Genomic DNA, 21,426 nt, shown 5'->3' with positions numbered 1-21,426 from the left:
TTCCTGGCATTTTTGCTTTCCCGGCCGGCGACGAGCCTTCCTCCCAGGCTTGCCAGCCTTGTGAAACCGCGGCTTCTCCGGCTCTGAGCTGGGGGAGAGGAGGTGGGTGCGTGTGTAGGTTTTGGTACCGCGCCTCCCGGCTGCTGTGGGGAGCTCTGGGACTCCCTGTCCCCACTCAGCGGGCTCGCCGGGCTCCAGGGACGCCGCGCAGGGACAGCGCTGCCGCCCGCTGTCCCCCGTGGGCAGCGCGGGTCTGGGGCGGCGGGGTGTTTCCCTCCTGGCAGGTATCTGAGCTGCGGTCACAGCTACGCGCGGGGCTCCCTGAGGCGCGGGGGGCGCCGTGCCCGCACACGATGGCGATACCGGCGGGTCCGCCCCGTCGGGGGCGTCTCCGCGGCGGCGCGGGGCCACCTCCCCCATCCCCGCCCCCTGGCTCCCCAGTCGCGGCTGCGGCTGGACGGGAGAGGAGTAGAGTGGGTTAGCGCTGCCAGCCCGCCCCGTCCCGTCCCGAGCCGACCGGGCAGCGCTCGGGGGGAGCCGCCGCCCCATGCGCTGAGGGGCGGTGGGATGGGGCCGCGGGGCACCGGCGGCCGGGCCGGCCGCGCCGGGGCGCCGGCTCCCGGCTGGACGTGCCTGCTGCCGCTGCTGCTGTGCACCGCGCTCCGGAGCCTGCGGGCCAGCCCCGGCAGCGAGGGTGAGCGGGGACGGGGCGTCCGGGCAGCGCCCACCCAGGAGGGTGGCTGCCCAGCGGTGTGCGGCTTCGGGCTCGGCTGACTCAGTTTTGGGACATTTTGGGGCAGGCGAAGAGGGGCTCTGGCCGCGGGAAGGTGTGTGGCACCGACCGATGGGGCTGGGGTGTCCCGGAGAAGGGAGGCGGCAGCGCCGCACGGGGCGCGGGCAGGCTGGCGCGGGTGGGTGTGCACAGGTACCTTGGCACGGGCGCGTTTGGCAGCGGGGATTTTTTTTTGCGGGGGGAAATGTGTGTGCGGTGTTACATAGGTGCCTTTGCGCGGGTGGGTTGTCACGGCGGTGTTTGCTCGCGGTTTGCCCCGGGAGAGCCGCACAGGTGCATTGGCGCGGGTGGGTTTGCGGGGCTGGCACGGCAGGGCTTGGCACGGGGGAGTTTGCACGGGGCAGAGGGTCTTGCGGAGGGGAGCGGGGCCGGGGGAGGCTCCCGGTGGGGAGCCCTGCAAGCGCTGGCCGCAGTGCGCTTACTTCGTGGTTTAAAATACACGTATAAAAGGGAGAGAAAGCTGCGGCGGTGGCGGTGTGTAACCCGTAGCGGAGCGCGGCCGCTGGGGACGGATTTTTTATACCTTTGATCTCCGTGAGGCCAATAGCCAAGAACGCGTCCAGGCTTCTTGTCTAGCAGGGTACTTCCAGTCTTTCAAATCGGACTGGGGTTTTTTCTCTGTATTCGTGGTGTGGGCGCTGGTTAGAGCTTTTTATTATTATTTTCGGATCCGCGGGCAGGCTGTAATGTGAAAGCAATGGGTGGAGAAGTTCAGTATCTGCAGGGGATGCCGGTGGCTCGAAGCAGGCTGGCATCGTGGTGCACCGTAATTATTTGTGAAACTCCTTTAGGAGGAGGAGGAGGTATTCAGGCGCTGGTGAAGGAAAACCATACCAGAATTTCAAAGATGTGGCCTGAGGTAACCAGCTAGCTGTAATTTATTTTCGAGAGCGAGAATAATGTGAATTGCAGTTTTCTTAGAAAAAAAAAAAAGTGCAGAGGAAGGCAAAAATACTGTTCCTCTGTGTACAAAGATATCAAATGTTTGTGAAGTGCATTGGTTTGGGAGATGGTGGAAATGGTGTTGGCTTTGCCTTGGTTAGATAACAATGGGCCCAATCCTTCTGCCCCCACACGATTTCAAATGATTTCACCCATGGGAGCAATGCTGGTGAGATGGTGTGGCTGATTTCGAAGGGCTTTCCCTGTTACTCGCTTTCCTTTTAGAAAGCACGCTGTCCTGTATGCTCCAGTCTACCCTGATACCGTGCTGAGAGACCAGCAGATGCTCTGAGCTCCGACTCAGTCATCCTTGCCAGTTCTTGGAAAATATGGATAGTACTGACTGAGCCAATGGGACTATTTGCCGAGCACAGAGGTGTCTCTGCGTGAACAGGCAGCTGCAGAATAGGACTTTTACATGATAGAAAACTCCTGGAAAGGATTAATGAAGCCGCCTAGCAAATGGGTTTAGTGGTATCTTTATAGGGAGGTTGCAGGGGAATATTTCAGTAATGATGAGCAGCATGAGTGCTTGCTTCATGGTGTCTCTGCTGCTACTTTTCTGACTGCTGCTCTCTAATTTTTGTTTCTTCAGTAAATGCAAAGCTATAAGGCTGCTGGTAGGAGGGGTGTGACTGTGGACCTGAACTTATAAAATAACTGCTGTCCTTTGCTGCTAGGAAATTTATTTGTAAACAAGCATTATTTGACAAGTGCTTCTCAAAGCATGTCTCCTTTGCCAATTGCTACAGAACAGCTCCACGACTGGGAACAGCTCACCCTGCAGTATGTGGAGCCCGATGCATGAGAAACCTCGCACACTGATGTCCACCAGCCTAGCTGCGTGCCGCTGACACTTGTCACTGGTTTGCATTTGAGAAGTTCAGTTTGGCTGCTTCTGGGCTCTGATGAGATTCTCCCCTAGGGTTAGTTGTTCAGCTGGTTAGGAACTTTACTTTTGCTCAGATGGAGGTAGCCATCTTAGACTGGTGAATAATATTTTCAAAAGTTGTTGATATTGCACTTTTTTTATTTTGTTATCATTCATTCTACTCACTGTGGTTAAACAACTAGCCAATACCCTGTGCTGTGTAGGTATGTAACGAGTGTGTAGTTGTATAGAGGATGACAAATTCTCAGAATTATTTTTTTCTGTAACCCTGAATCACATTTTTTGTTTCTCTAAATCTTACGGTAATCCACAGTGACTTCATGGGATGAGATATATGCAGTTAACAGTTCACAGTATGTGATGTTCTGTTTTACCCTCTAGTAGAGGAACACTTAGGGGAAAATGCTTTAAAAATCTAGGTTAAGATTTGGGGGGGAAGGGCTAAAGCTAGTTCAGTGTTTTAGTTCCTTAGCATGGAAATAGCTTTTTGCAAGGGCCACTGAATTTCAGGAACTCCTGCCATTTTTATGGAGAAGTATTGAGGGCCCAGCCTGTATCTGGTCACCTTCATAGATATTTTCAGTAATGTATTGAAGGATATACATTGGGAAAACTGAATTAATTTTTTCTCCAGGTTATGCTGTAATAGCTACATAATACAGATTTTATTTTAATCACCTTTCCTCAGTTTATATGTTAAAAGCAAAATATTTAGTGACAGATGAAGGCTCAGTGCTATTTCATGCATTTTCAAGTGTTATTTAGCTGTTATTTTTAACTCTTTAGCAGAGTTCATTGATTAGAAGCAGATATTTTTTTCTTGGACTACAATTACAAATTCAGAAATTCATCAGAAAGAAAATATTCCAAAGAGTACACTGAAAGTGTAGCACAATTTTGTGAAGTGCTGGTATTCCAGAAGTGCATTATTATTTTAAAATGCATTCCCTATGATAATAGGGTGTGAGAGGCAGCCCTGCAATATGTGACTGGGCTTCCTGCACTGCCTTTAGTTTAAAAATGCATGTATTTTAAATCTTTCTGTTGTAAGTACTAGGGTTTGGGAAGTGGCTTATGTAAATTATTTATGTGAAACACAATGAATGAAGGATTTGTTTAAAGACTCCCCCCTTCACCCTAAACCATACGATTTGTTATACATCGCCTGTGTATTTGGAGTGCCTTGCAGATTGTGTTTGGTCGTCACTCAGATGACCTTAAAAAGTGTTGTGTGAGCAAATTATTAAAATAATGGAGCATGTTATATCTGATTGCTTATCACAAAGTAACTCCACAACATATTTGCATAATTGTAATTAAATACAAAGTATATTTCATTTTAGGGCTTTTCAGGAGAAGTGTTGACGAGGCAGTGCTTAACAATGAAGTGTACTGCTAAGAACAGTACATTCAAAAGAAATGCCATTTTAAAGAATGACATTGACTTATTTAGACAAAGGTGAGAAACACAAAATGGGTCTTTGTAATGTGTTGAATTTGTTTTAAGACTAGAGGGATATTCTTTTTGTTACGAACTCCTGCATTTGGTCCTTTCTCTCTTAATTCTTCCAGGGCTTTTTGAAGCTCGCTTTATCTCAGCGTATCATTTTTCATTTGAATGAATGAATAAATTAGTACAATTAAAGGGGTGGGTCTGGTGCTGGCAAAAATAAAGGAAGATTGTAATTTGCAAATTACTCATGCCAGAGCTTGAAATGAGCCTACCTGTTCTCAGTGTGTTGACTTGTGTGTGTGTTGTTTCATAGTGGCATATAATTTCTGTGTCGTGGCACACTGGATAAATGCATATTTAGGTATAACATCACAATGTTTATCTTTAATCAGTGAATGAAGTCTTTTTCAGGAAGTTTTTTTTTATGTAGTAGAAGCAGGTGTGAAAATAGGCTTAATTTTCATATCAATGTGTTTCAATTAGTCTAATGCTTTGGGTAAAAATACACACGATCAGAACATTCTGCTTATTAGGTTGCTCTTAGTAGCTTGGCTTAGTGTGTCATGCATTCACACAGCTAGTGTATTTTGTGTAATTCTGTAGGTATTAAGTGCTGCTAGGGTGCCTATACCTTGTGTATGCAGAACAGGTAAGTCTGGACGCATATCAGTGTGCTCACGGTTCTTTAAGGAGGCTTTAAGGAGTTATCAGTTCTTTATTTGGTGTGTTGGAATTGTTCCCTGTGTGCTTTCCGTGACAGCAGAGCGTAGCCTCAGTGTCATGGGTTTATTTTACTCACTGGAGTAATCCCATTAATTTTAAAATTTACTGCAGTGGAATTACTGGTATGAGGAAGGACAGCTCATATCTAATGGTCTTTTTGGGATCTGTCTTGTGTGTGATGTATGGCTTTTCAAGAGGTTTAGAATGACTCAGTCACGGCTTTAAATGGAACTGCTATCCTTTTGACAGTAAAACAACATTTGAAACTCAGCACTTTTAAGTCTGTGACTAAAAGCATTGCTGCCTAATGACACGTTTAAAAAAAGGGAAATAAACAATAGCAAAGATTGACTCCAAAATAGTGCCTATTCCCTTTTAAAGCCTATCTTAAAAATTGTGGTAAATACTAGAAGACAGGCAAAAAACAGTAACCGACTGTCTGCTTATAATATGGTAAATGTTGACAATGTAATGTGATACATAAAGCAGCTATTTGCACATCAATATACAGATGAGTAAACTGGCAGGTACCATGGGAGGAAGGGAAGAGTTTGTGTGACAGTTTCTTCCCCCTCCACTGTTAACTCTTCCACCATTACGTCACTTGGTCAGCTGTTGTCTTTCTGTTAAATAAGAAAACAGAATCTTGCCCATGAAGAAGCATTTGTTCTTTGCACTAAAAAAATAGACGGTGTTTTGCAGCAGGATTATGGGGGGTAGGATGGTGGGCATCACGGTGAGAACAGGATTTCATAAAATCTAGCAGAAATTGCAAAGGTGGGACAGTTTATTACGTGGTGCCTTGTGCTCTGATCTTGCTGGTTTTACGCTTTATTGTTTCAAGGATTCCCATGCTGCTTCTGCAGGAATCCTGGTTTCCAGCACATGCTGAGCAACCGCAGAGCATTCGACCCAGGAAAGTCTGGCTGAGTTAGCTCAGCTGAGCAATGATGTTGCACCGTTTCCTTTAGGGTCTTGAGATGTGGGTCTGTTGGATCCTCCAGTCTTTCTGACTTGGAGCTACATTTTTAGTGGTCCATTCCTGCAAGTGTGCCCATATGTGTATTCTGGAATAGAGACAAGCTTTGAGCATTGCTCCAGGATGTCAGGGAAATGAAGATGTGCCCCAAAATAGAAACAAACTTTTTTGTCAATTTTAAAAAATATTTTCACTTCCTCCTTAGGAAATAAATTGAAATCTGTATGTGGTATAAGGGCAAAATGAGATGTAAAAACCCTAAACACGCAAAGATTGGTCACTTTATAGAAGCACTGAATTTCTTACTTAAGTGCTTGCTTCTATGGAGGAAAGAGTATTCAGTGCAGCTCTTCAGGAGATACTCAACCTGCTGTCCAATAAAAAGGTTTTTTTAAAAAAAAAAAATCTCATTCTTTTAGTACAGCATCTAAACGCAGAATTTAAATCTGTCACAAGTGCACCTTTCTCAATGACCCTAAGTTCTGGTGAGAGAGAGAGTCTCATTTCAGCCAGGACTTGAACTAGGTACTTCTTTTCTTAACTCAGAGGATGTTGCAGAAATACTGTATTAATGATTACATTGAAGTGAACAATTTTTTTATACCTTACTCGTCACTAAACTGATTTTCTTTGATCTCTGCTAGAAAAATTGTTGCGTATTTTAAAAGTTACTAGCAAATCCCTTTCTCCTTTGAAAGTATATTTTGTTCTTAAGATGTACCTGTTGGGGTTTTTTTGGCACAGGCAGAATGGAGAGATGGATCGTTCTTTGTGTTCCCATCATGCCTGTCCCCCAGTCTGCTCTGTGACTAGCTGGACATCAACGTGACAGATTTTGCTGAGGTGAAAGACATTGCTGCCCCAGTTGCTTTTACAGCCAGCTGTATTGGCAAAGTTGAGCACTGGCCTTCAGTAGCTTAGGTGTCTCTAGGGATTTGTTACCCTTTTAGTTGTCTCTCTGACCTATTATATCTCTTACAGTCTCAGTTTTGGTATTTACTATGGCTTTGGTCAGTGCATTATCTGAACCTCTCTGAAGGTTTAATGTGCTTATCCTCTTGGAAGTGGAAAGCAATTATCCCCACCTAGTGTGAGGAAGCTAGTCGTGAGGGGACAGTCAGGAGATGTAAGCACTGCAATTCACAGCACTTGGCTTCTGGGTGTGGTTGATGATGGATGGCTGTTTGCAGAGGTCTAGCATCATATGCTAGACCTCCACCCTGTGGACAAGGGTGCTGGGACCTGCAAGCTGCCCTGGGCTGTGTGTATGAGCACAGCCTTCCTGCTGCTGCTTTGCAAAGGGGGCTGATAATGCTTTGGGCCAGAAAAATTACCATGGGAGTATTCAGTGCCTACTGTCTCACTGGGGATGTTGGTGGTGGGAAAACACCCTCCTTTTCTCTCCCTCTTCCCTGGTGTTTGAGTTGTGCAGTAGGTATGTTAGGAGGACTTTGACCAGGTAGAGCTGCTTAAGTGACCACTAGCTGGAAGGATGAGATGCCTCCTGGAGGAGGTGATATAGCATATACTATCACAGCAGATCCTGGAATACCTGTATGAGCTGGTCTGGCATCCCTAAGGGCAGAAGGTGATCCTGCCCCTTGTCTTCCCCCTGGCAAGTTCCTGAACATCAGTTCAGCCGATTGTGCCTTGGGGGTATGCATTGAGAGGAAACAGTACCCTGCAAGAGTTGAGAAATTCTAGGTTTATGTGGTTGTGTAGCAGGTATTGAACCTGCAGGAGAGAGGACAGAACCCTGGAATTGTAGGCTTTCATGTTAGCTAAGTCATTTTGGTGCAGGGGGCAGTACTGAAGTGTCTTGCTAAGGTATTAACTACTGGGTTCTCTAGCCCAGATCACTTCATGTTAGAAAGAGGTGAGAACAGCCACTTTGAACTTTGTAATTCTCTGAGGGGATAGAGGAACATATGAGAGGAAATGCATTATTCAGTATCAGTAATGAGTATTTCTTCATGTTTCTGAGTGGATTTGTATGACTTTTTAAACTCTTCTGCATGTCCCAAACCAGTGGAACTACTTGGGGAAATTATCCGCATACTTGCTTTGTAAGTTAATTTCTATAAAAAACCCCAGTTGTTTTGCTTTATCCATCTTTGCTTTAGTAATATTCACAAGCAAGTTCTTACTAAAATATGTACAATGGGCTGTTCCCACTAGCAACCTCCACCCTCTTTCCTCAACAGAAATAGAAGGGATAAACTGTCAACTGCCTTGAAAAGCCAATAGATCATCTTAAAACATTTTTTTTCTCCCAAATGCTTTCTAAGCATTATGCCAGTTCCTTTTTTTTTCTACTTGAGTGAATTCTGTGGCAGCAGAGCAGTTATTATTGTCAACAGGAAGGCTTTATTGGTGGTGGACAGTGAGGTCTTGCAAGTCCACTGGTAGTGAAAGCTGACAGTCTTGACAGGTTTGGATGTGTCTATGCCAAGTTTCTTTCCTTTTCTTCAGTTTAGTTATATGTATAACAGAATTTGAACTCCATGTCTTTTAGGATACCTTTTAGGAACAGAGACCATAGAGACTGTATTGTTTCTAGTTGTTAATTTGGGGAAGAAGGTGAGATTTCATCTCAGCCCTGCTAGCAGGTGTTTTGATTGTACTGAGAAGCTGTTGGGATGTTATGTCTCAACTTCCTCTGTGCTTAATAAGGTGCTTGCTTTAAGTAGGGTCTTGAAGAAACTGCCTTCTTGAAGGCAGTGTTTGCCTCCTTCAGTGGTTTGCAGATGTCTTGACATTGGTTGGAGATCCTGGTTTGCAGAACAGCACTGCTATTTAGTTTCTCCACGCAGGCTAGTTGTCATATTGCAGGTGCTGGTTGTATGTTGTCTTCAGTGGAAGCTTCTTTTTCCTTCTTAGAGGTAGAGTGATGCTTGTCCAGCTGGCTACCCCAGAAGATTAATGCTGCAGCCAGCTCAGAGATCCACTGTTGTGCTGGTACAGCGTTTTTTCCTAGCGAATCTTATGAGTGAGACTGAAAGCATTTTACTGGCTTTCTTCACAGTGAATAAATCCTTTTCAATTAAATGGCAATTTTGGTGGAAATGGGAGTGCCTACCATTAAAGAAAAGTAAACCATACTGGATTTTTTAAGTTTTTGGGCACTTTGGTGTCAAGCTAACCTAACCACTTCTGCTTTTAAGTTATGTATGGTGGGTAGAACAAATAACTGCCTCTTGTTTTGACTGCAAATCTTTGTAAGGGAAAAATCAGCAGTTTCCTATTTGTTTTAGTGGATCTGGTTATCAAAGAGAGCTTTTCGTCCTGCTCCTTGGTGCTACAGCTGGTTCTGTGCCTGCAGAAAGAGTGCAGCCAACCTGAGGAACTTTGTCAAAGGACAGAATCATACCCTCATAAACTGGGTTCAAGCAAATTACAGATGTAATGCAGAAATTACTGGATAAAACTCTCTGGCTGATGTTATGATTGCCGTTGTCCATCTGGCCTTAAAAACCTATGAATCTGTGATGCAGATTCTAGCGTTTTGGCTCTTGCTATAAAAGAGAATCATGATGACTTGGAGCAGAATGAAGCCAACATGATAAAATATAAATCTGCAGTTAATATTAGTTTGCAAGTTCATTAAGTAGTGTATACTTTCTTCCTCCAGTGGGCTATAAATAATAGGTACTGCTACAACTTGCACTCTGCTGTAGCTTGTTTCCGCTGATGGAAATGTTTCAGAGGTTCTTGCCAGTGTGTGTTTTGTCCTAACTCAGTGTATCTAATTAATTCAAAACATCTGTTCCCTGATGACTTTGATTCCTTTCAGGAGGTTTTTTTTCATTTGTTTATGCTTTCTTTGGTTGTTTTTGACTGTCACTTGTTGCAGTGCCTTGGATGTATACTTTTTGAAGAAATACTTGGCAGGGAAATACAACAGGGAAAACAGTTGGAAAATGAATGGCAATAATACCGCAATAAAATCAGTCAAGATTTATGAAGGAGGAAAACTTTGACTCATGATGATGATGAAGATTCCTCAGCAGTCGGTGTGTCTTGGTAGTGCTGTGAACTCCGGGAGTGCTGGAGAAAGGATAGGGAGGTATGCAGTGTAAGGAGAAAACAACTCTGTTAATGATGTGTTGGCAGCTATACCCCCTCAATTGGGTAGAGGAAAAGAAAAGGAGAGCAAAGACATCAATCTTGGTGAAAAGTTGGTGATGCTCTTCAGGAGACATTCTTATGAAGTGCAAAAAGCTGCTGTCACATCATGTTGTGCACCTTGACCTTCATCCAGCAGAGGTTTCACCTCATGGTTAGTTGTCAGTGTGTGAGTATTCCTATGAGTATTCCACGAGCTCTGAATGTTGGGTCAGAGCTGGGGCTATCGTGATGTAGCTCCAACCTTTCTGTGGATGTCCATGTCCTGTGGAGTGCTGTGCAAAGGGGGAAGAAGCTGCAGGAGCAGCCTGAAGGATGACGTAGGAACACTTGACTCACACCTTCTTTCACATAGGACCTTAGACTTCGGCTACCCAAAATAATGTTCAGATTCCTGTTCAATCTGTAATAAGCGTATTAAAGCAGAATTTTCCTTCAGCTATTTAAAACAAAGCATGTTTATTAAAGCATTATTCTTTAGAAATGTGCTACTTTAGAAATCATATGATGTTTTCAAATATTTATGCAGGCTTTAAGGAACGTTTCTTTACTTCTGTTCATTTTATGATGAAATCTGTAGTTTTAGGGTATTGATTTGGTCAAAGAGGATGGATGTTCTTTTCCTCCTGCTTTAAATGTATTTCACTGAAATAAAAAAAAATATTCTTTTGGCTTTAGAGCTTCATGACGCAAACTCCATCAGCTTTTGCTATTCTGACTATTTTACTCATTCTAGAGCTGTTAGTCAGGATATACTTTGGTAGAGAATTCTCTGTGGTAAACCTTAGCTTGCAAATGGTGCTGCTGAAGAGCAGGATTATTCCAGTGTATAAGGATTTATTGGAAAGCAGCTCAAAGACAACGGTAACCCAGGAGAGTTCAGTCTTTTGTATGCCTGTATAGACTTTGCCCTGGTGTAAGCAGTGAAGGTTTTTCTGGAAGATCTTTAGATACTGGAATAGCAGGAGGATGTGTGGCTGGTAGAATCAGAAGTACTCGGTGTTCTAGCCTGTTGGTGGGGGATTTTTGTTTTTTAGCTTGGTTTTTCTTCCCATTTGAAATTGGAGTGAAGAAAAAAGATGCTCCAGCTGATCCTGCTCCAGTCCAGAGCCAGAGGAGCCATCTCTCTTCAGTGGTGTGATCAAAAAAATCCTGGGCAAGCTAATGCTGCCACATGGCACTGTTTTAGGTGGCTGTGTCAGATGGAGAGCTCTGCTGTGCGGGCAGCAGTGTTGCTTTAGGTGAATGCTGAATGCCATCAGCCCTGGTATTTCATGTGCTTCCTTCCAGCTACAATCCCTGTGTAGCCATGGTGAAGCTGCTAAATGCTGGCTATATGAACGTGACAAAGACATTTGAGTAAAAACCCAAATCCAGGCTCCCTGACAAAGATTCCTGAGTGAAAAGCCACTGTTAATTCACCAGCTAGAGTTCAAGGCAAAGGTTTAGATCACTTCTGGTTTTATTCTGTCTTGATTGCTCACCTGTAGTAACCAGCCTGTCTGAGAACAAGAGTGTATGCAAACTCCCCAGGCTATTATTCTGTATTAAAAAAAAGAAAAAAAAAAAAGAAGGGCTGTGGTATGACTTTAGACTTAATCATCATTTATCCTACCCTGAAGGCTTGGAAGTTAATGATGATATAGATCTGTGTGGTTTTGTGTTCCCCTTGACTGAGCATTAGAAATAATTAGGGCTTGTGGGATGGATGCACTGATGGTGGAGATGAGCAAAAAGTATTTTTGAATTTATGTGCCTCTTCCAAGTCTGCTGGCAAAGATACAGGTGCTAAGTGTATGCTTCTGGGGTCTGAGGTTTCTTGCTTCTTTGTTGATATATAGCTAGCTGGTGTTGAGGAGAAAAGGAAGTGGGAATAAATGAATTCTGTTATTTTGGAGGCTTTTAAGATCATGGGCTAAGCAGAGTTGCTAGCGATTTCTGGAGATAAGATCTCCTGTATCCCAGGTGCTCCTGAGTACGGCTCTGGGTTATGCCTGTGGAGTAGGGAGTGTTGGGGGTAGTCCAGGAGTCCCAGGCTGTAGAGGAGCTGGCACTAGACCTTTTGAAATACGGAATCCTTATGCACATAATTGGACGTGTTCCTGAATTACCTCCTGCAGTGTCCTGGATGTTTGCATTATTTGGTTATTAGACAGCCCCAGCCAAATACATGCTAACAGTCATCACAGGTTGAATGAGGAGGAACCGGTTTTGCTGCTCTATAGAAGATCTCTGGTCTCTTTCTGAGTCTTGCTGTGGGTCAAATGAAACACAGTTTCAGGGGGTTTTATTCAGGTGCAAAAAGGCTTCATCCCTTCTCTGGTAGCCACATGGTGAGTTTAGAAGCATCTGTTTGGAATGGTGGCAGTCCTTCCATAAAATCTCTGCTAAAATGTTTTCCTCTATTCCAGGTGGCTTCTTTACCTGCTGCTTTCCTATTGTTTCTTTCCCAGCCTGGCCAATCTGCAGCATTTTGATGAAAGCTATTTCAGCAAAAATAATGTTCCAGCCAAGCTGGAAGGTGATGGGAAGAGAGATGGTGCTGAGCCTGTATGGGCTTGTTTAGCAGGACTGTGATGGTGACCTCTCTGGCAGTGGAGGAAAGGAAGGCTGCCTGAGGAAGAATTCCCAAAGCGTTGGTAGCACAATCTCAATGAGGAACTCTTGCAGCTGGGCTGTTGGAGGAGCCATCCCCTTGGAGAGGGAATTCTGGGCCCTGGCCTGGTTCAGGGCTGCATCAGGGTGGGGTTGTGACATGGAAATGATGGAAATAAAGCTCAGATGCACTGGAAATGACCGAGTTGGATGCTGATGGGGGAGATGCAGACACCTTGTATCCAGATGGAGCAAATGATAGTATGTGTTTATACTAGAATTTTGGGGCTCTTCAAAGCAAAAAAATTCTGTCCTTGCAGGCAATTTAGAATACTACCTAAATATGTTCATCAGAGGAGATTGATGCAGTGCAGTGTTTTAGCTGATATGCTGTGAAAGCAGTCCCAGACGGATGCTCATGTGGCAGTCAGTGTCTGCTGTGCCTTAGCGGCCCCTCAGAGTTGTCTGAGATGAGCTGGGTGCCCCTCTGATCTCCAGAGAAGCCCAAGTACAGTGACAGGTTAAAGTCACTTGTCACTTTTGTCTTCCTGGCACGTGAGTTTTGAGTTATAGCATGGTGCCTTTCAAAAGGTGTATTCCATCCTATTTATTTTACTCTACGCAGAATGCTTCTAAAATAAGAGAGGAAGTGAGTCTCTTCTAACTGGGGATTTAGTATTCAACTCTGCTAGCTGACTCACTGGTTGGAAAATTCCCACTGACTTGACTTAGCATTGAATGGGTTGTATTATCTTTTCATATGCAGAAAATTATTTTGAAATTGAAGTTAATAACAGCAATTTAAAAATTGTCATTGATAGAAGGATAATACAATATTTAGTTGTATCATGTTCTTTTTATGATCTGATATTCGAATAAAGCAGTTTTTCTGCTTTTTTCCTTAATTAGCATGTCATGAAGAAGCTTGTGACATCAAACACAGCATCTAATTACATTCATTAGTAGCATCTCCAGGACAAATTTTAATTAAGTTCTACAATGTAGATCAATACTTGTTTTGCATCCATTGCAACCTAACAACAAGAATATACTGTTCTGCACAGTTTAATTACAGTGATTGTAATAGAAGGAATTTGAGTAAACCCGCCATTTTTGCCATTGCACTCCTGTCTCTTGCATTTTAAAACAGTATATGTTTATAATATGGGACATGTTATTTATGTGTGTCTTATTTTGAAGAATATTTTAAGGTCACTCTTTGTATCCCATTGAAAAGAAACAAAGTGTAGTTCAGGAGCACTTGGATACTAGTGCTTGACTTCAGCTGGAGCAGGAGAAATTAACAACCATTTTACCTGAAGACTTCAGGAGGGGAAAGAGTGGTTGTCACCGGGTGACGTATCTGGTGGTAGATGTTAGGAATACATTTATTTTGTATTGCTGTTGAGTGGAAAGCCACCTAATTGTGTGTTTACTTACTGTGAATATAGTTCAGCGTAGTCTCTGAGTATTGCTTCCACCACATGTGCTGTAGTTTGGTAGCATTGACAGCTTGCAAACTGTTCTCTCTTTTGGCAGGAGAAGGCAATCTAGGAATGAAAACCCTGAGTTACCAAATGTATTTTGTTCAACATCAGGAAACTATAGCTGACCAGGCAGAACATATGTCCCCTGTGACAGTGCCCTGCATTAATACTTTCATACATTGTGAAAATATCTGGATAGACGAATCTTTTTTAAGACAACTGTTTGCCAGAGCTGAGAACTGTTTGTTTTTTTTTTTCCACCTTAGTGTTGTATTTTTGTGTTTTGGTCTGGTTTTCTGTACCAGGGACTACAGTAGTCAGCCTTCAGTGCAGTGCAATGATAAAGACCAAACTGATTTGGAGAACTTTATCTTTTTTCAAAATAAATCAGTTCTTTAATCTTAATTTGTTTTTAAGTATCCTTTGAGATTTTAAAGGAGCATGCTTTGTAGTATAGTGTACTTTTGGGTTTTCTTACTGTGACTCTATAAATGGTATAATCCTGAGGGTTATGATACTTGCATACTTCATACTTGTGCATGCAACCTGTTTGTTTCTCTTCTTCAGCAATCTTTAATACTTACACGGTTGCATTTCTAAAAGAGTGAGCACAAAGCCTCCTCCACCCATTTCAAGCTTGTTCTTGATCTAGGTAATCACAGGCTAGAAAGTCTTGAAAGTTCAATTACCAAAACTTCCAGTGGCACTTTTAAGGAGCACATAGGGTGGAGGTCAGGAGTTGAAGACCCAGGGAAATCACATCCTTTTCAGGAAGGACGTGAGTACAAAAAGTGAAGTATTAGGCAGAAAAATATACTCATAGAAGAGAGTGTTGTAATCCAATGAGGAGGAAGTGTGCTTTTAAGGTAGAAGAAAGTTGCTCCTAGGTTGAGATTTTGCATGACAGTTGATGATTCAAAGACAAGCTTTTAACTTGTAGATTTAAAGCCCTGGATACAGGAGGTGGAAGCTCAGCATCAGAGGCTGCTACAGTTTTTCTTAGCTGAGTTAAGCGTGTGTAGATTTAGTTACTTCACACTTCTTACTCAGTATTTCAAGTAATATGAGGGAGAAAATGTTATAAGCTTGGGAATAGGGTTTTTTTTGCTGTTAAATGCAAATTGTTGATTGCTTATGTGACTCAACAAAGCTACTATGAATTTTTGTGTGTGAGAGAAAAAAAGATCCTTTGGATATCTTATAATGAGGATGCCAAAGACTGGAGGGAAAAATATGGAAGAGGGAGAAGAGAATAGATTCTTGATAAGATTAATACTCTAATACTTGAACATAAAATACTTTAAAAATTAATTCATAATAATCAGGGAACTCTGCATGTTGTTTCTGGTTTTGTTTTTGTCCTAAAGGCCTGATTATGGTAAAAACACATGCCACCTTAGAAGAAATGTACATATAGATATGTAAAGATGTTTGTGAGCATATATTTATGCCTATATACTGTATGTCTGATATATGCACATAAACACATTGTGTGTATTATGTATTTATTCCCTCCAAGAGATCAGATCTAAGAATGTAAAGGATCTAGTTTTCACAGAAGTTCAGTGGATTTGCAACTTGGTTTCAGTGGCAGATCTCAAAGGAATAAACTAATGCATACATAGAATTATTTTCAGTGTATGACCTCATTGTTAGAGGAGTTATTGTTATTCTGCTTTACAAATATCCAGTTCCCTTGGTTAATTATAAACAATCTGTTAGCCACAGTCACCCATACCATGAAATATCTACTGGAGTTTGTAATCTGTCCATCTTCCTTAACAGTTTTTTTTTCTCTTATTTTCAGTGAATTTACTGGACTCACGTACAGTAATGGGGGATCTAGGATGGATAGCATACCCAAAAAATGGGGTAAGTCTGTGTTGTTGTTTGCTTTCTCTCTCACAAAATTATACTAATAGTTTCCATTCGGAAAGTAGACTACTGGGTTTAGAAACTCCCTGAAGTGATCTGTCGGCAATGGAGGGGAAAAAAATAAGTAAAACAACAAGCTGTGACTGGAAGAATGGAGCTGTGTGGCTAGGGGATTGATTTATTTATGTAGCAGAGCCAGCCACAAGTATTAAAAAAAGGATCATGAGTCAACAACCTCACTTCTCCCCTCCCCAAGAAAATCCATGAGGTTATTTAAATTTCTTCTAAATTTTAAATTTTTGCTCCTTCTTTTGAGCCTTTGGGGTAAATGTGGAACACAATTTCTGGAAGTTTTCTTCTGAAACACAGGGTCTGGAACACTGGTGTATTAAATGAATGAGGCTGTTCACAATTACGTCTCAGAATCATGAGAAAGCTCTGGGAGCTGATAACACTGGAACAGGAGTTGAGTTTTAAGCACCTTGAAGAACCTCTGTCCCTTGCCATTACCTATACTAAGAACTGTTCAGCCTTGAGAAGTGATGGCTGAGGGAGGACCTCATCGATGTCTATAAGTATCTGAACGGAGGGTGATGTGAGGATGGATCCAGGCCCTTCTCAGTGGTGCCAAGCAATAGGACAAAAGGCAACGGGCAGAAACTGTTGCACAGGAAGTTCCACCTGAACATGAGGAAGAACTTCTTTACTGTGCAAGTGATCGCGCACTGGAACAGATTACCCAGAGATGTTGTGAAGTCTCCCTCCCTGGAGATATTCAAGAATTGTCTGAGTGCAATTCTGTGCCATGTGCTCTAGGATGATCCTGCTTGAGCAGGGTCGTTGGACCAGATGATCCACTGTGGTCCCTTCCAACCTTACTCATTCTGTGATTTTGTAACTGAAAGAACTCGGCCTCCTAATTTGATACCTTAAATACATGCTGGAGTTCAGGTGCATTAACACCCTTCAGTGTGTCTGCTTGACCTGACTGCATCCTGTGAGTAGTCTTTGCTGTGAGTTTTAGTCTCTGATTTGGGTCGTCCTTGACGCTGTACTGTAACACAGCTTTGGTACTCTTGAAAGGTTGACTTCTGCTCCTGGGTACCACTGCCTAGGTATTCCTGCCAGTTCCTGAAAGCCATGATCACTGTGTGAGGTGAGAAAGCATCCTAAGTCAGAAATGCTGCACAACTGAGCCCTCCAATAGAACAACTCTCAGGAATGTGTTATTCCAGAGTTTTAGTCACCTGAAAAAGGCTGCAGAATTGTCTTGGACTCCAGTTAGATTGTCATAAAAATGGTGGGATTGTGTATATAAAATTCAGCCAACTCTGCATATATATATCTCACTGTAAATTAAAACCTGGTTTTCCTTATATTCTGTGTGAATGAAAGGTTGTAGAAGTGGCAGCCTCACTCAGACAAGCTGCATGTTTACAGACACCAATTACAGCAGGAATGTAAAAGCTACACAGGAAGCTGATTTTATTTTCAACTTAATTCAAGATCTAATCCTGTTGCAGTTAGTCTATGACTTTTTTTATCTATTGATTTAAAACTGAGAACAAAAGTTGCTCCCCTTGGGCATCAAAATAACCAGTGGCAGATATGCTGGCAGAGCAATATTTTAGTGCCATGGCACACCACAAAGATCCCAATGTCCACTTCTTAATGTATGATGTTTTTACTTTTTGCACATCTCTTAATATTTTTCCTGTGGTATAAAGAACAGTTGCTGTATATCCCAATGCCCTTACAGGAATATCAGTAGACAAATAGCTAAACCTGAGGAATTCAGAATACTTCTGAGTCTGTATGTGTAGATGAGTAAATGAAAAGCTAACTGTCCTATGCATAAGCCTCAGTTGTATCTTTTCATTTATGGAAAACTTTCTGTGTTTACAAGCTCAATTTCCAAAGACCACCTGGAAGTGCACTCATGAATGCCAAATTCAAAGTTAGCAACTCAATAGGGAGAATTTTTTTCCTTGATTAACTTCTACTTTTTATTTAAAACTGAATTAGGCAGCTGGTTTTCAAATTTCTAGAAATCCCTTCTTTGTTTTCATGGGACATCATAAAAATTTAGTAGGTTAGTCCACTTGTCTCTTTTTTTTCGTAATGTATTTGAAGTATTTTACAAGCACTAAAAAAGATCTTCCCAGACGTGCTTCTCTAACTGCCATATCTGCTCTGCAATCAGCTGTGCTGCAGTTATACACGCTTGGCTTAATTTTTTTTTAAATATCTACCTAATATAAATATTTTAATTAGCTCTCGCTTCAGGATTGAATTTGGACAAGGAGAGAGCTTTAACTGAGGTCAGAGGCATTCTCATGTTTTTTGAGCCATCCTTATATAAATTTGTTATCTGAGGATTTCCTCCTAGGGAAGATTTTCAAGGTCCATATATCTGCCTGCACAGTTCCCCATCAAGTAAAGGAGCAGAAATGTCATGATGTATCACACTTTGCAACGCCACAAAGTGTAGATACAAACCATGTGCTGAAGTAAGCTTTTTGACGCATTCTGTTTTATTATTGCTAAGAGCAGTATCCTTAGAGTCTAGTCCAATCTAATTCCAAGTACTTGGTAGCAATTTCAGTGGCAGTATAGGTCCAGCTGAAGATAATGTTGGTATATGAAGGTGCTTTTGAAGCAGCCTTCGAGTCTTCCGGTATTGCTGCTTCTCCACTTGATTTTTATTATGAATCTTAATGGAACTTAGATTTTTTTTCTAGAACCACATCTGATAGAAGTAGATGATACCAGAAGCACAGCTGCTGTTAAAGAAGGCAAGTGTTTAGTCTTTGTCATTGTATGGGAGGGCTTGGGAGAAGTTATCTGTGTATCACAAAGGCTCAAGCTGGTAGGTTTTCAAAAAAAAATTTCCATATTTAAAACAAGTAAACAAAACCCTGCAGAAAACTCCACCAAAACAATTGGGATAAAAGGTCTAGGCAAGCCAAATGAACTTGACTTTGGCAGATCTTTTGTAGGTGTCATAGTCTAAACATTTTTTGTAGCTGTGTGCCATGTTAATTTTTGTGTATTAAAGCTTCAAGACATTGCATGCTCCAGGGAGGTCCTGTGCTTTGCCTGTTGTTCACATCATTTTTGCTGAACATAACGGGAAAACATGATCTAACTTGGGAAATGAAAGCAGCATTGTATAGGAAGGAGACTGACCTTCCAGTTTGGAAACAGACTGCGCTTGGAGGTAGACTCGTTTCCTACCTGTCATCTCAGATGAAGCACTGCAGCTGTTTAAGTCCCACAAGATCAGACCTTGATCCACTGCTAAACAGTGCGCACCAGCTCATCTTGTGAGTAATGGATTTTATGGGAAGGGAGAGGAGCACTTGAGTCAAGGGTGTCCTGTAAAGAGCTTTGTCTATCTGGGTAGTTTCTTGGTACAGCTTTGGGTGGTGGGCATCATCCTTGCAGCCTGGCTGGCCTTCATTTCTCCCATGCACATAGAAGGTAAGAAAAATCCCTCTCTTCCTTTGTATGGAGTATCGAAGGATGAATAGAAATGAGATGACTTAAATATACTATGGCCAATCAAGGTTTTGAAACAGTGTCTCCTCGTGCGAAAAACCAGCTGTTGAGTAGAAGAAAATGCTTTCTTATTTCTGCTGCTTTGCTGTGAAGGATAAATTGCAGTAGTGTGGCTTCCTGGCTGCCCCATGTAGGTTCAGCGGCTTGCAGCAGTTCTGCAGTTGGCTCTTAAACCTGCAGTTATATCTGTTAAAACATGAGCAAAGTCCCTGTGGGGCTCTAATGGCCATGGAGCTCTGAAAAGGGACTCTCTCCCTGCCAGTAGAGCGTGGTCAGCATGGAAAATGCTGCCCCTTTCACACTCAAGTCAGGAATTGATCCTGTTATTACATGCCAAAGGGACAGTTTGGACTTTTCTTTGCAGCTCATGGAAGCTTATTTTAACTTGAAGGAGGTTATTGTAATTACCAGAGGCTATATCAGAAAAGTCTGGTCCCTGTTGTGTAGCAGGAAGCCCTCCAAGCACATGAACAAAAACAGTCAGGTTTTCAGTTAAAGGCTATGCTTGTAGAACAGGCCTGCAAAATCTTTTGCCTCTGGACTGATTCCTGGGGCGCTATTTAGGATTACCCAAGCTGGGCACATCAGAGGTTTATGTGTGCATTATATATGGCTGTGACACCAGCTAGCTCTGACCTGCAGAAACTGTGTGCTAAAGATACATTTTTATCATATGGAAGCTCTCAGAGGTAGAAACAGGAGTAAGTTCTGCAAGAGAAATAGCCAGATGAGGTGGAGCAGTGTTTGTAGGCCTCCTCTTTCTCCCTTGATTTGGCAGGAGACTCTGTGATGCATTTCAACTCTCTGCAGAGCCATAGCAGGGACAGAAGCTGCAGACCCCCCTGTAAACCTATGCTGTTCAGCTTTACTGGGTCCGGCCAAGTGAAAACAAAGTCACTTTTAACAATATTCAGGTGATTCAAACAGAATCTTTCCTTAGGTGGCTTGATTTATTCAGCAATATGACTGATTTTTGTTTCAGTGGCTATAATAGTGCTGATTTACTTGTTTCAGGCCCTCCCGCCTTTGAGGGTTTATTTTAAAACTTATTTCTTTGCAGCTTAGAAGTACTCTTTTTCTGTCAAAATTGGAGTACCACACACCTGCTTTGCTTCTGTGTAATGGGTTCTCTTCCCTCTCCTCTGCCTCCCATTTATTTCCCTGGCCTTCCTGTAGCACAGAACAGGAAAGTCTCTGTGCTCCTTGGGGTACTGGCTTTGTGATGTGGCTCATTGCACAGCTCCATGTGATGGCATTTTTTTTTTTTTTTTTTGAAGCTCAGACTGGAAAATAAACATGTACTAAAGAACCTGGTCCTGTGGAGTAGTTCATTTTATGCAATAAATGAAGAATTATGAGAGAGCTAGATGATTTTTTGCATGTGAACAGCAAGAGGGAAAGCCATTTCCCCTCATTTGGGTGGTTGATAAGGCTAAATAGTGAAAGGTGGGGGGGAAATTCAGGCAGATTGATTCTACAAGTTGCTTCTCATTTATATAGGATGATGGTAGGTTTGATTTTTTTGTTTATTTGTTTTGGGTTGTTGTTTTTTGAAGCAGTATTTCTGGCCTTTTTTTTTTTTTTTATGACAGGTACCCTAGGGTGCTTCTTTGAAGTTAAAAATAACAGCACTTTGGATTACTCAGCATGATTTCTGATTAGATTCATGTTACTCTCTGTCAATCCTAGTTCAGATGGAGATTTTACACAGAAATCCTGGATTGGAGGCAGTGTTTGCCTCAGGGATAGAAATAAAATAAAGGGGGAGGGATAGGGGCCAGTGAAAGGAGAAGGAGGATTCTTGGCACCACTGAGCTGTGTTATGTAGTTATGATTATAATTGGCATTTTTGGGGCAGTACTTTTGGCAGCCTGTGTTGTTTTTCCTGCAAATGCTACTGCTTGTCTGTGGCCAGTGTAGAAAAGGAGTCAGAGGGATAAGCTTTGTGGTTTAACTCCCACCAGCAACAAAGCCCTATGCAGCTGCTTGCTCAATCCTCTC

General features: G+C 42.5%; 1 protein-coding gene across 10 annotated transcripts in view; it reads left to right on the top strand.

Moving 5' to 3' along the window:
* Positions 1-463: 463 nt before the first annotated feature.
* EPHA5 (EPH receptor A5) overlaps positions 464-21,426 on the top strand; it is a 202,123-nt gene continuing 181,160 nt past the window's right edge. For all 10 annotated transcript variants that reach the window (XM_032685835.1, XM_032685834.1, XM_032685832.1 and 7 more), the window contains exons 1-2: positions 464-694; positions 15,797-15,861. In XM_032685835.1, coding sequence (XP_032541726.1) covers positions 568-694; positions 15,797-15,861 — 192 coding nt within the window. In that variant the 5' untranslated portion in view covers positions 464-567. The remainder of the gene's footprint in view (positions 695-15,796; positions 15,862-21,426) is intronic.

Source organism: Chiroxiphia lanceolata, chromosome 4 (assembly GCF_009829145.1).
Source record: "Chiroxiphia lanceolata isolate bChiLan1 chromosome 4, bChiLan1.pri, whole genome shotgun sequence".
In the NCBI taxonomy this organism is placed as follows: Eukaryota; Metazoa; Chordata; class Aves; order Passeriformes; family Pipridae; genus Chiroxiphia; species Chiroxiphia lanceolata.
This window is presented reverse-complemented; position numbering and strand designations above follow the sequence as displayed.